The following is a 13,409-nucleotide window of genomic DNA, read 5'->3' as shown; positions in this document are numbered from 1 at the left end:
GTCTCAGACACCACTACCACCATTGCTGATGTGTCCTGTCCCACCAGTTGAATAAACTCAGCAGAGCAGCAAACAGTCGGAAGGGAGTTGTGCTGAGAGTGCTCAACATTGACTTTAGACTCCATGAAGTCTCAGGGTATCAGGAACCTTCAGCTGACAACCACATCATACCATCACCCACCTGACTCCCCCCTTCAGCTGATGAATCGCTATTCTCCCATGTTGAACATCACGTGGAAGAAGCACTGAGGGTGGCAAGGGTGCAGAATTACTCTTGATAGGGGCTTGTTCCACCAGCAGGACTGGCTCGGCAGCACCCCCACAGATCAAAATCTTAAAGGGCATAACTGCCGCATCTGTCTGGAAAATAATGAGGGGACCAGTAACAGGGGGAAAAACACACTTGACCTCACCCTCACCAACTTACCTGCCCCAGATGCAGCAGTCCATGACAGCAATTGGTAGGAGTGACCACCACACAGTCCCTGTGATGACAAAGTTCCACCTTCACATTGAGTGAAGCACTACCACCATGCTAAATGGGATAGATTTCAAACAGATCTAGCAACTCAACACTGGGCATCCATAACGTATTGTGGGCCATCAGCAGTAACAGAATTGAACTCGACCACAATCTGTAACCTCATGGCCCGGCACAGACCCCACTGTACCATTACCACTAAGCTAGAGGATCAACCCTGGTCTAAAGAATGCAGGAGCAACACCATGCATACCTAAACATGAGGTGCTAGCCTGGTGAAGCTACACGACTGCTATAAGGAGCATGTATAGAGCCAAATGATTCCATAATCAACAGATCAGATCTAAGCTGTGCAGTCCTGCCACATCCAGTCACGAATAGTGGACAATTAAACAACTCAATGGAGGGGGAGGCTCCACAAATCCCTCACCTAAAAGACGGAGGAGCCCAGCACATTTCTGCAGAAGATAAGGCTGAAGCATTCACAATGACCTTCGGCCATCTCAGCCTCCTTTGGCGGTTCCCAGCATCACAGGTGTCAGTCTTCAGTCAATTTGATTCATTCCAAGAAACAACTGAATGCACCGGATACTGCGAAGGCTACGGGTCTTGACAATTTCCCAGCAAAAGTACTCCAGGACTTGCTAAGCTATTCCAGAACAGCTATAACACTGGCATCTATTTGGCAATGTGCAAAATTGCCCGAGTACGTCCAGTCCACAAAAAGAACAAACCCCACTGTCTAATTACTACTCAGTTTACTCTTCATTACCAGTAAAGTGCTGGAAGGGATCACCAACAATGTCATCAAGTGGCATTTATTTAACAATAACTTGTTCACTGACATTTAGTTGGAGTTCTGCCAGGGTGATTCAGCTCCTGACATTGTTACAGCTTTGATTCAAATATAGGTAAAGGAGCTAAATTCCAGAGGTTGGAGCACAAGTGGCTGTCCATGACATCAAGGCAGCATTTCACCAAGTGTGGCAGCAAGGAGTTCTGGCAAAAGTGGAGTCAATGGAAATTAGGGAGAAAACTCTCCATTGGCGAGAGTCATACCTAGCAGAAAGGAAGATGGTCACGATGATTGGAGGCCAACCATCTCAGTTCCAGGACATCACTGCAGGAGTTCCTCAGAGTAGTGTCCTTGAGCCAACCATCTTCAGCTGCCTCATCAATGAACTTCCTTCTAACAAATGGTCAGAATTGGGGATGTTCGCTGAAAGCTGCACATGCTCAGCACTATTCGTCACTCCTCAGATGCTCCAGCAGTCCAAATCCAAATGCAGTAAAATCTGGACAATATCCAGGCTTAGTCCAACAAGTGGTAAGTAGCATTTGCACCACACAAGTGTCAGGCAACGACCACTTCTAATGAGAAAGAATCTAACCATCGCCCCACGACATTCACAAAAATCAGAAATCTGATGGAACACTCCCCACTTGCCTGAAAAAGCGCAGCTCCGAAAATACTCAAGAAGGTCAACATCACCCAAGGCAAAGCAGTCGCTTGACTGGCACCTCTTCTATCACCAACGAACAGTTTATTAAGTTTATTTATTTAATATTAAGTACGCTTACATTAACACTGCAAGCAAGTTACTGCGAAAATCCCATAGTCACCACACTCCAGTTCCTGTTCGGGTACACCGAGGAAGAATTTAACATGGCCAAAGTGCCTAATCAGCACGTCTTTTGGACTGTGGCAGGAAATTGGAGCACCCGGAGGAAACCCACACAAACATGTGGAGAATGTGCAAACTCCATATAGACAGTGACTCAAGCTGGTCCCTGGTGCTGAGAGGCAGCAGTGCTAACCACTGTGTCACTGTGCTGACCTCAGTGGCAGCAGTGTGTACCATCTACAAGATGCACTGCAGGAACTCACTAGGATTCCTTGGGCAGCAGCTTCCAAGTGCGTGAACTGCTACCATCCAGAGCAACAGCAGCAGATACATGGGAACACCACCACCTGGAAGTTCCCCTCTAAGTCTCTCACTATCCTGACTTGGAAATATATTGTCGTTCCTTCACTGCCTCTGGGTCAAAATCCAGGAACACACTTCCTGACAGCACAGGAGGTGTACCTACACCACATGAGCTGCAGCAGTTCAAGGCGGCAGCTCATCGTCACTTCCTCAAGGGCAATTAAAGATAGACAATAAATACTGGCCTAGCCAGCAATGTCCAGACCCCATAAAAATAAGTAAAAAATAACCACAGCATCTGGGAGCAGCCTGGTTATTGATCCAGGAATAACTAACTCAATACTGACTGGATACTGGTACATAGGATACAAGCAATGCCACTTCAAAAGCCTTCAAAATCAGCAATATTAAAACATTAGGTTTTAGATGAAGTACAGGTCTTAGGTGACATTGGAGAGTTATGTATTTTCTGATCAGCCCTGTACCTAATCATGACTATATACTTAACACAAAGTAAGCCCATTATCAGGAGGGAGAAAACTGTTTTCAAAAATTATTATACTCTTCATTGCTGAAAAAACATGTTACTATGTCAGTCCTAATTACCAAGCTGGTCCGAGATATCGAACATTTCATAAATGCATAGAGACATAGGCATTAGTTCAGGTGGGTTAATAACTTTCGGCTGTCAGGTTGGGTTGATTTGGAATTTAAGAGCCACTGTGTTAGGCCAGATTTGTTCTGTATACAAAAGGACATTTTTACATTATTTATACCAGCTGAGTGCCTTTCAGGATGGACCCATGTCAAGTATATGAACCTCATTCTTCACAATAGTAGTATCAGAAGTAATGCAGAAACCTAGTCTGCACGATAGCCTATGCAAGGACAAAGTGGGCTTTCAGGTGCTGAAATGTAAGAAGTGGCTGTTCTGCCTCTCTTCCATTCCTAATTTGTTGCCTCCTCTCAAAGACGGTGTCACTTCCTTGGGTTCACAAATGTCAGAAGACTGTTGTTACCCAGTTCAAGGATCTGCTCTTCACTGATAAACTTAGATAGGGTTTGGACATAAGCTATTCACCCACAAGGGACATCACAATAAACCAAATCCTTTCTTTAATCAGTGACCAGTCCTGTGGTGCACTAACTTATTCAGCCATTGTTTCCTGATCCACTATGTAAAATACAAGTTTGGAAAGATATGTAAAACTGTACAACATCAGTACATAATAGTGCATCACTAGTAGAAAAAAAAATCTGTTTACATGAAGGAAAAGACAAGAGTGTCATAAACTACCTTGATTAACTCAGGGACGTGGTAAGCATCCAACAAATTTCTAATTCCTCTGTAGATAGTTGCTGGGATTACTATATCCTAGAAGAAACAAAACAAGTTTAAATTAAATGCTACTGAAAGAAATGTGTGGAAATTCTGTAACTGGAATAACTTGAAATGTAATTTACTTATACAATTCCAGCCAGGTCATTAAATGAGATCTCGTGTACTTAAAAGTAGCATTTTTAAGAATAATAGATACATGTCATATGTGACATGCATTATGTGGCTAGAATGAAATGGTACCATCTTGTTCAGCTGATGGAAGTATTGTCTCAAATGCTCCTCCTTGGCCTGCACCTCAGAGTCACTCATGCTGTCAATCAAGTTATAAAGAAAATAGCCAATAGCTTCTGCAAGAAAGGAAATAAAAAGATAATCATGCCACAAATTGAGATTGTTGCATTATCAAGATTAATCTTACACAAATCATTTATAAAAGCTCAGGTTCGAGTGTCAAAAATGGCAACAATCAATGAGGCATGTGGATTGTGCTGCTTTAGCAGCATACACGATAAAACGACTCAGTGCAAAGAATGTTAAATAGAAGACAAAAAAACTCTCGATGCACAGGAACATACTTTCAATGTATCATAACTGCATCATCAATATTTGGCACAAACACTTATTGCTTCTCAGTAAACCCATCAATTTCTTATTTAAAATTAAGATTATCAAAAAGCTACCAATCCAAAAGCAACTGAACTTTTTGATTAATAAGAAAATGCAATGGAGCGGAAAGATACTTGAAGCTTTTCTGACCACACACTTTAAAAATTTCACTTTAAAAAAAAAAGCAATCAGTGTTACTCCTGTAATCCTTCGAGCCCCATCATTAGATAGAACGGATTTGTGGACGAGTTACAATCAAGGAAATTGAAACACTACCAGACGGTCCTGGTGGATTCTGACAATAACGTTCATCTTTGTACAACAATTCTGTTATCTGAGAAGACAAAATAATAATATATTGTAGGTGATAGAGGAACACAAGAACAAGCAGTATTTGAAATTGTATCCTCAAAATAACAAAGCACTTTTCTATAAAGGTATTAATCAACAGTACATTGTGGCATTTCATCTGTAAAATGCCTCACAGAACAAGCTCAATAGCTAACTTGCTCTAGGAAATAAAACCCAACAAAATGTGAGCATCTTCCAAGGACAGGCACTTCCTTACTAACAAAAATATATTTGGCCATCCTAATACTGAGTTAGTGGCAATGTTTTTAAAAAGACAATGCTTAAAGTAATGTTTTGATGCGTGTCAGTTTTAAATTAATTACGGAAGAATGTACTAAAGGGTTACAAGTAACCCACTTAAATAGTACACCTCTTCATAGCAGTGAATCAATGACTTATTAAAAGGCAGAAGAAAATTTACATGCAGAAAATCGAAGGCTTTCGATCTCTCTCAAAATTTTACCACATTTCAAAGATGAAAATAAGAAATTGATGTTTAAAACATGCACTGTTGTAATGCAGCCAAAGGAATTTATTTATTTGTCAGCACTTACCTTGGTGAGGAAATCAATATCTTTAGACCTGCAGGGGGCAGCAGAACATAAAGAATCATATTTCAATTAATCTTGATAAACAACCAGAGTTTTACATGAAGTGTAGAGCAATCTAAAAGCGTTTTTTTAAAAAAACAGAAATACGAGTTCTCTGAAATAAAGTATCCAATTACAACTTTCACTACATTGTCCAGCTTAATCTTTATCAAAAATTTACTGGATCAAAGTCAAAGTCAAAAATCACATTGGGTCCTGTCACCAAAATAATCAAAAGACGTCTCCTCTTCTAAACTGCTTGGTTCATTTTGTATTCATGAAAATGGCCTGTAGCTGACTGATGATCGACGCCATCAGCATTGGGGCAACAGAATGAGAGCTATGCAGCACAGGCTAGCCGGGAAGACAAGAATAGTATCAATTCGATGAGGAGCAGGGTGAACAATACTAAGCAGCAGACTGGGTCTGTACTGTATGAACAAGCGATTAGGTGATGAAAGGCAGTGGGAACAAGGACTGCATAGGGTGGACTCCCTTCTGCATTCCCAGAATCTGTTTTTATGTCAGGCATTTTTCCTTGTTGTTTCAATTTCCCTCACCAGCAGCTTTACACAATGAATTGTTAATCTATTAGTAAATAGTGGAATGCAGACTTTCACTAACCAGTTGTTTTCTAACTGCTCAAATTCATGTCAGCTAGAGCACCTGCAGTTCCTACTATTCTTCCTTCCCATCTTAATTAAATCATTAAGTTGACCCAAATGCAAGTTTTGATCACAATTCTGAGTCCCAGCAAACACAAGGAAAATGCAAATTCATACCCCTAAAATGTTCTTCATAAATATGCAGTTGAAAATGCATTCCCAAAAAATTTCCAGGAACTAAAATGAAGGACCCTTACACTGGTAAAGATTGGTATTAATGTTCCATTTAGGAGCAGAGAAGGGTAAATAAGGAAGTTAATTCTGCAATCTGGAAGTGGTGGAGTGGGGGTCATTCTGCCCACATGTCCAAAGGTTTGTAGGTGAGAATCAACCTACTTGGTCACAAAGACCCACGGCAGAAACTCTCAACTCAGAATAGATATCATCCTCAAATTGAGGGACAGCTGACATGACCATGAACTTTTACAGAACCCTTAACAAAAGATGCATGCACTGCAATTGTTAAGGTTAAAATCTGTTTCATTCTCATTTGCATCACAGACGATTACAAATCACACTTTTTGGGCCTCAGTTCTAAAATCAAATGGAATTACTTGGCATTCAACAGCGTGAGAAAGGGCTAATCAGATACAGCATGAGCACAACAAAACCATGACAAACATATTCACAAAGGCAAAGTTTTGACAATAAATTAAATGCGTGTTATGTTGATGACTGCATGCAAGATAGCTGTGCAGCTGTTTATAGGTAATAACTTAAAAAAAGGCAAGCTGCCTTATCTTCTAATAGTTTCCTACAATCTTAGAGCATGGGCATAAAATTAAATACAACAAGCATAGCATGTTTTCAATTTAAATTTAGTGGGAAAACTATCATTGCTACCATTTTGTACTTCTCCTGACCTATAAAATTTGCCATTGTTCTGACTAAGTGAGAAAGGGTGAACCAGCTCCAATGTATTCCACTTCCTTGGTTGGTCGCAACCAAGTTTGAAGCTTCTCTTTCATGGACATATGTCCTTCTCCAAACCAGAATGTAGTTAGCTATTTAATCTGTGAGCAAGCCAATCACACACACACAAAGGGGAGTTAGAGTCCAACTAAAAAAAGGTAAAATAATACATGATTAAGTGTCCTTTAACTGTCCTTGAGGTGCAAGTTTTAAATGCTGTGGCCGATTTGTGTTGACTGGTTTTTTGGATGCAGTCAGATGTAAATGATCTTCCACATATGAGATCACTTTGCCATTGGTAAGTTTCAAGTCGAGTTGGTTTCTCGAACCTGGCAACACACTATTCTCAAAAAGGAGGGAACAGCCCTCAGCCTGTTTCTCCCCTGAAGACTTTCTTGACAACTCCTGTGCCAACTGCAATCTCTCTCTTGCGACTGGGCAGCTTTGCTTTGAAATACTTCACGCTTTATGCATTTTGAGGTGGTTTTGGGTGCACCTATTTGTTGTAGCCAATCCTTCAAATATGCAGTGTTTTACATTCTTAATGTCCCTGCGTTAAGACAGTTTCAATGGGTGCCTGAATTATAGGAAACGTATCTCTCTTCGCACTTTCAGGGTGATCACTCCCTTCAGGGTGATTTGTTTCTCACCTTCACGTTGGAATGTGGCCTGGCACTTTTACACAATTTGCTCTGTTTCATTTCAAATAGCAAAACTTCCAGTCAGTTGAAAAATTATGTTTTCAAAAACAAAAAGGCATAGCATCCTGACACCATGAAAACCCAAATACATGTTGAGTGAACATATGTCAATGGGAACATGTACAGTTGACCTGAATGTCCCAGTGCTACGATGGAGAAAAGAAAAATCACCCAGAATTCTAATTCCTGATCATTCTCCAGCAGATCTGGCATGTAACCATTCCCATGTCTGAGCTCTTCTAAAAAGTTAGAGAGCTGGAATCAATCACTTACGTCATCTCACTTTTCAGGTCTCTACCCTCCACCCCTCTGTTCTTGAAAATCATCAACTCCCCCAACCTCACTTTCCCCTCCTCCTTCAAATCTCAAATCCATTTCTATCTCTCTCATATCTCTGTTGGAATGCCTCTAATTTGATTTTTGCCACTTACACATCACAATAGCTCTAGGTAGTCACAAATTACTTTCTCTGTGATTGTGACGATGACGTATTAACACTCTTCGACCTCTCTTTAGTCTTTGTTATTGTCAAGCAAACCATCAACCTCTGCTCTGTTGTCCAGCTGAATGGCATCACACACAACTAAGCATTCTCTTATTGCTTCACATCACCACCTTGGATGATGCCAATGATCTACCTGTGCCCCTTTCTTCATTGCTTAGTGATCATCGTCTGATACGTAAGCTGACACACAGGTCAATTTTGTGAGTTCTAAATCTTCCTTGTTTAAAGTTTTATTTATTAGTATCACAAATGGGCTTACATTAACATTTCAATGAAGTTACTGTGAAATTCCTCTAGTCACCACATGCCAGCGCCTGTTCGGGTACATTAAGGGAGAATTAGGCATGGCCAATGCACCTAACCAACATGCCTTTTGGACATGTGGGAGGAAACCAATCACCTGGAGGAAACCCACAGACACGGGGAGAACGTGGTGATTCTGCACTGACAGTGATCCAAGCTGAAAATCAAACCCAGGTCCCTGGCACCGTGAAGCAGCAGTGCTAGTCACTGGGCCGCTTGCCTTTATGGCAGAGATATTTCACTCAAGAATTCTCAGATTACCAAGAAACCAACATGCAATTCAGTTCACCAGAACAAACATTCAACTTCATTGCTGCATACACCTGGCCTGGGTTATTCAGAGCCTATTCTATGGAAGACTGAGTTGATACAGTAAGAATGGCATCAAGCACAGAAATCTTTGATCCAAAACTCATTAGGTGGGTAGCAGAGATATATATATATTAGTGAATAAAGAAATTCAGACCAAATGAGTCGGAGTTGTCATTAACATGTTAACATATTACTATGGAAAATACAAAAAGCAGTCATGCCAGAGATTGCACCATTTTTATAATCATTTAGAATACCTGAATGATTGACCAAACAATATTTAAAAATATGAAATTTAAAATACGCGTGCTTCACTGGAGCGTGGTATTGTAATTGCTGGGTAAATGTAAAAAGCACATTTCAGTAGTCAGTCAATGTTGGTTTTGCTACAGATGGGGCCCTAATAGAAACAATTATATTTCTGCTAAAATAACATATTAACCAGTTAAGTAATTGGTGGAATATTTGATTGCAATGCAAGTATTTACATAGTCCCGTTACTTCAACGTAACCTAATCAATCAAATCAATAACAGTATTAACGGACTCCTCAATTGTAAAACATTTGTACAAATGCTAGAGTTTTTCCTGAAATAATGTATGCTATCAACTTACCTTTTAAATCCTAAAATAAGACTGCCTCTGAAACTACTTAAGTCCACTGCAGGATTTGTTGGCGATGACACTGCCAAGAGAGAAGTGTACACCACAGATTCAGAAAAATGACAAATCTAAAACAGCCAACAACATCAAATTCATTTCAGAATACGCTACTGTTTTATTTTCAATGAAGAAATTATAATAGGAGAATATTCTATTCATCCATCTATCTTTTTACAGCATTAACTTCATATTGCTGCTGATAAGGTGATAAGGGCAGAAATTGCATTGTAAGCCCAGCAGCATATTAGAAAAGCAGCAGCTGTATAGCAACCTCCATAGATACTATTAGAAAAATATCAGGAACCTGCATTGGTGTAGTTTGACTCTCATATGTAGATTATAATATCAAGTACATATCAAGTCCTTGTCAATTTTTCAAAATGCTACATATTTTTATGGTGTAATTTTAATCAACCCATCAGTCTTTTTTTTATTAAAAGTTCAAGTTATTTTCACGAGCTAATACATCACGGTCAAATAAAATGTCAGTGCCAGTTCTGTGTTTTTGATTATTTCATTACTTGCATTGTAACTACAAGTAGCAAAATCCTGGAGGGTGCATTTTCTCAAACATCCTGCTGGTCTACTGTTGTAACTTCACCAGACGTGCAGAGGAAATCCCAGCTGAGCAGGAGTAGCTCCAAGGAAATCTTCATCTCACGTTTAAGATCAATACTTTTTATAAAATAACCAGATCAAACTCACTATATATCACAATATTTGTAACACTTTTAAAAAGTCTGATTAAAAAAGGTAGTTGTGCTGGACATTACAGTACTTACACATAGAATAAACCTTGTCCAAATGTCCATTTAAAGCTTCTGTTCTGAGTTCAGAGGCGTAAAACCCAACCGTATTAACCAGACATCCATTTTCCTTTACAGACAAAGCAACCAACAGATTTATGAGCTTTTTTTGAAAGCTGGTAATGTTAGGCTTTTGTTGACACATTAACTAGAATGACCATGTTACGGAAAAAAAGTTAAAAAAGGCTTGCAAATTTGCAAAGTTTATGCAATGGAATCTATTCAAAAACAAATCCTTTAGTAAAGGCAAAATACTGCAGATGTTGGAATCTGAAATAAAAACAGAAAATGCGGGAAAATCTCAGCAGGTTTGACAGCATCTGTAGGGAGAACAGAGCCAACGTTGAGTCATGATGAACTGCTGAGATTTTCCAGCATTTTGAAACAAATCCTTTCTCCAGCTACAAGGTTTTAGAACCAGCAGTGAAAGTTAATGCATATAACCTTAGTGAAAATAAAAGAAACTAGAACAATTAAGGCAAATAGCTGCACGTGAAGTGAATGAAACAAATTTAAGTGATTCAGAAACATATCCAATGATAAAAAGAATTCAATACATAGTTAATTTTGATTCTTATTCGATTCTTAAAATGTTTCTGTTGGTTTATTTAGAGACCATAACTACTTTGTCATGGAATCACAGAATGGTTACGTTACAGAAGAAAGCAGCCCTTTAGTTCATCCTATTCGTACCAAATATCTGCAAGAACCACTCAGTTAATTTCATTTTCCTGGTAGCTCTGCAAATTTCTTCATACAGATAATTATCAAATTCTCAAAACATGATTACACATGATCTCTCACACGTGAACACACAACACGATCACACACAGCATGTCAGATCTCAATCACTCATTGTGTAAAGGTTTTCTCATGTCTCTACTGCTTCTTTTGCCAATTACCTCAAATCGGTGTCCTCTAGTTCTTGACCCTAGTGGTCTGCAATTTCAATATAAAGTAAATTTATTGTATTTGTCATAACCTCCGGATGCTTTACTACCTCGAAGATGCTATATAAATGGAATATGTCAGTATTAGATGTCAATACATACCTCAAGTTGGCTACGAGCTACCTCGACATTATCAAATGATGACTGCACATAGTTTGCATATGTTTCCACATCAGGTTCTACTCCTAGATTCTGCATGGCTTTCAGCACTTCTATAGTCCCTGTAAGTTAATAGTTATTTGTTTATCAATATGTATCAAGAGTGAAGCTGTCTGGTTTAAATTTCAAACAATGCTTGGCAATTAACTGTCAGCCACCAACAACTGGTGCATTCTGCACATCAACATATCTACTTGCCAACCAAATGAGCACCCTCTTTTCATACGGTATAAAGTTATTGTTTCCCTTGATATTTGTATTCTTGCAATTGCCCTGATGAGTGCAATACAAAAAAGTTTTAACAAAATTGAGCAATACATCAATAATTTATTTAACAGTGAATGCACATATGGAATTTCCACTTAAACATTTTTCCCTATCTATCCTCTTGAGAAATACTAAGGTACAACATCATCCTGAGTTTTTAAGCGGCACTACATTGTTCACAACAACACAGTTGCTTTTTCCATGGCAACACATTCGCCATTCAGAGCTGACTTGCAACAAATCAGCACGTTTTTCTCCTGTAATATAATCTGTTGTGATCACTTGAAATTTTGTATTCTTACATTTGTTCTAGGTAGTGCAACACAAAGCTTTGGCAACGCATCTCTCTTCAACAAAGCAAGTGGAATCACTGCCACAGTATGAGCAGAGGAGATAGCCAATTTGCACATTGCAAGGTCCCACAAACAATGAGATAAACAAGCAGAGAGTCAATTTTGATGTTGCCAATTGAACGAAATCAACTGGGACACCAGGAGACCTTCACTGCTCTCCTTGGGAAAAGGCCACAGAATGTTCTACCGCCACTGAAATGCAGAAATCGTCCTTGGTTTAATGTTTCATGTGAAACCAATTCTAAAATTAAAGATGAAGTTAAACAGCGTCACAGAAACATAACACGTTTGGCACTTAGCAAAACAATGATTATGGACAGCATTCAGAAAAAAAAATCACTCCATTAGAGACCAATTTGAAGAAAGTCAACTATTGTGTGCTATTTTCAGGTCTTGTCTTGAGGACCACACCTAGTTCTAGTCAGGGATACACAAGTTTTGAAAGCAAGGCTAAATACCTAATCTGTAGAATTAGAGGATTGACCTTTGAGATGTGACTATTTTGAAGTCTTGAAAGAAGACAGCCAAGTGAAATATGGAGATATTTGAAAGGCGGCATAGAATCGCTAACTCTGGACTATCACCATAATTAAGTCATCACAGAAGGACAAGGGGCACAGGTTCAAACAAAGCGTGAAATGTGAACTGTTGCGTATCTTCATTACAAATAATCGCTCGTGAAACGGGCTTCCGGTATGTCGTGCAGGTTATAACCCCACAATTATTGAAAAGAACATTTGGGATGATGTATGGAAGTGTGGGGTGGGGATGATCGGATCTCTGAATGGATGAGTTTCGACCAGGTAATTTTTCAGTTCAAATTCCTATCTTGGAGATTAAAATTGCATTTGCAGGCTCATTGACTCAAATCACCTCTGATTTTGTCTATCAACAGTGAGAAACTAAGTTTGGGGTAGTAACTACTATATATTCTCCACATCATCCCCCTTCTATAACTGATATATTTTGGGAGAAGGAGCAGAACAGGAAGAATACCCTTTCCTGAGTTGAATAAATGTTTTGATTCTGGGTGATGATCATATAATTTCAAAATCACCATTGCAAATCAACAGGTCAAGAGAACATATAGCTGCTATTGACAGCCACTGCCCAATCTAGACCAGCTTTAACTGTCATCTTACAAACAAATGTTCTCTCTAATAATTAGCTACTGTTAGAACAGCAATGTTAGCAGCTTCAACTATTGAGACAGATCTGAATCTAGCTCCTTTAAATATTTCACCTTTAACTTCCTGTCAGTCACTGCGAAAAGAGAGAAAAAATAAATCACAGTGCAAAAAAAGTAAAACAATTAACGAAGCTGTCCTTTGAATTTACATGCTATTTTCAATTTAACTTGAAAGATAGGTTCAAACACAACAAAACTTTACAGCTCACTCCCAACATTGCAATAATGCTCCCCTTCCTCTTAAATCACATCAGAGGCAAATGCAACAATTCTGTTATTAAGAAAGGACATGTCAGCTGATGCGACATCTTCGAAGTAAGGCAGCAT

General features: G+C 39.1%; 1 protein-coding gene across 1 annotated transcript in view; it reads right to left on the bottom strand.

Moving 5' to 3' along the window:
* lrpprc (leucine-rich pentatricopeptide repeat containing) overlaps positions 1–13,409 on the bottom strand; it is a 133,554-nt gene that overhangs the window by 66,546 nt on the left and 53,599 nt on the right. The window contains exons 12-18 of the mRNA XM_080200647.1: positions 11,217–11,335; positions 10,141–10,234; positions 9,311–9,380; positions 5,263–5,290; positions 4,634–4,691; positions 3,992–4,098; positions 3,707–3,784 (exon numbers count right to left, since the gene is read on the bottom strand). Coding sequence (XP_080056773.1) covers positions 3,707–3,784; positions 3,992–4,098; positions 4,634–4,691; positions 5,263–5,290; positions 9,311–9,380; positions 10,141–10,234; positions 11,217–11,335 — 554 coding nt within the window. The remainder of the gene's footprint in view (positions 1–3,706; positions 3,785–3,991; positions 4,099–4,633; positions 4,692–5,262; positions 5,291–9,310; positions 9,381–10,140; positions 10,235–11,216; positions 11,336–13,409) is intronic.

The sequence above is a fragment of the Carcharhinus amblyrhynchos genome, chromosome 12 (assembly GCF_965287045.1).
Source record: "Carcharhinus amblyrhynchos chromosome 12, sCarAmb.v2.hapA, whole genome shotgun sequence".
NCBI classification, from domain to species: Eukaryota; Metazoa; Chordata; class Chondrichthyes; order Carcharhiniformes; family Carcharhinidae; genus Carcharhinus; species Carcharhinus amblyrhynchos.
Note: the sequence above shows the minus strand (reverse complement) of the source record. Positions and strands in the feature narration are given on the sequence as shown.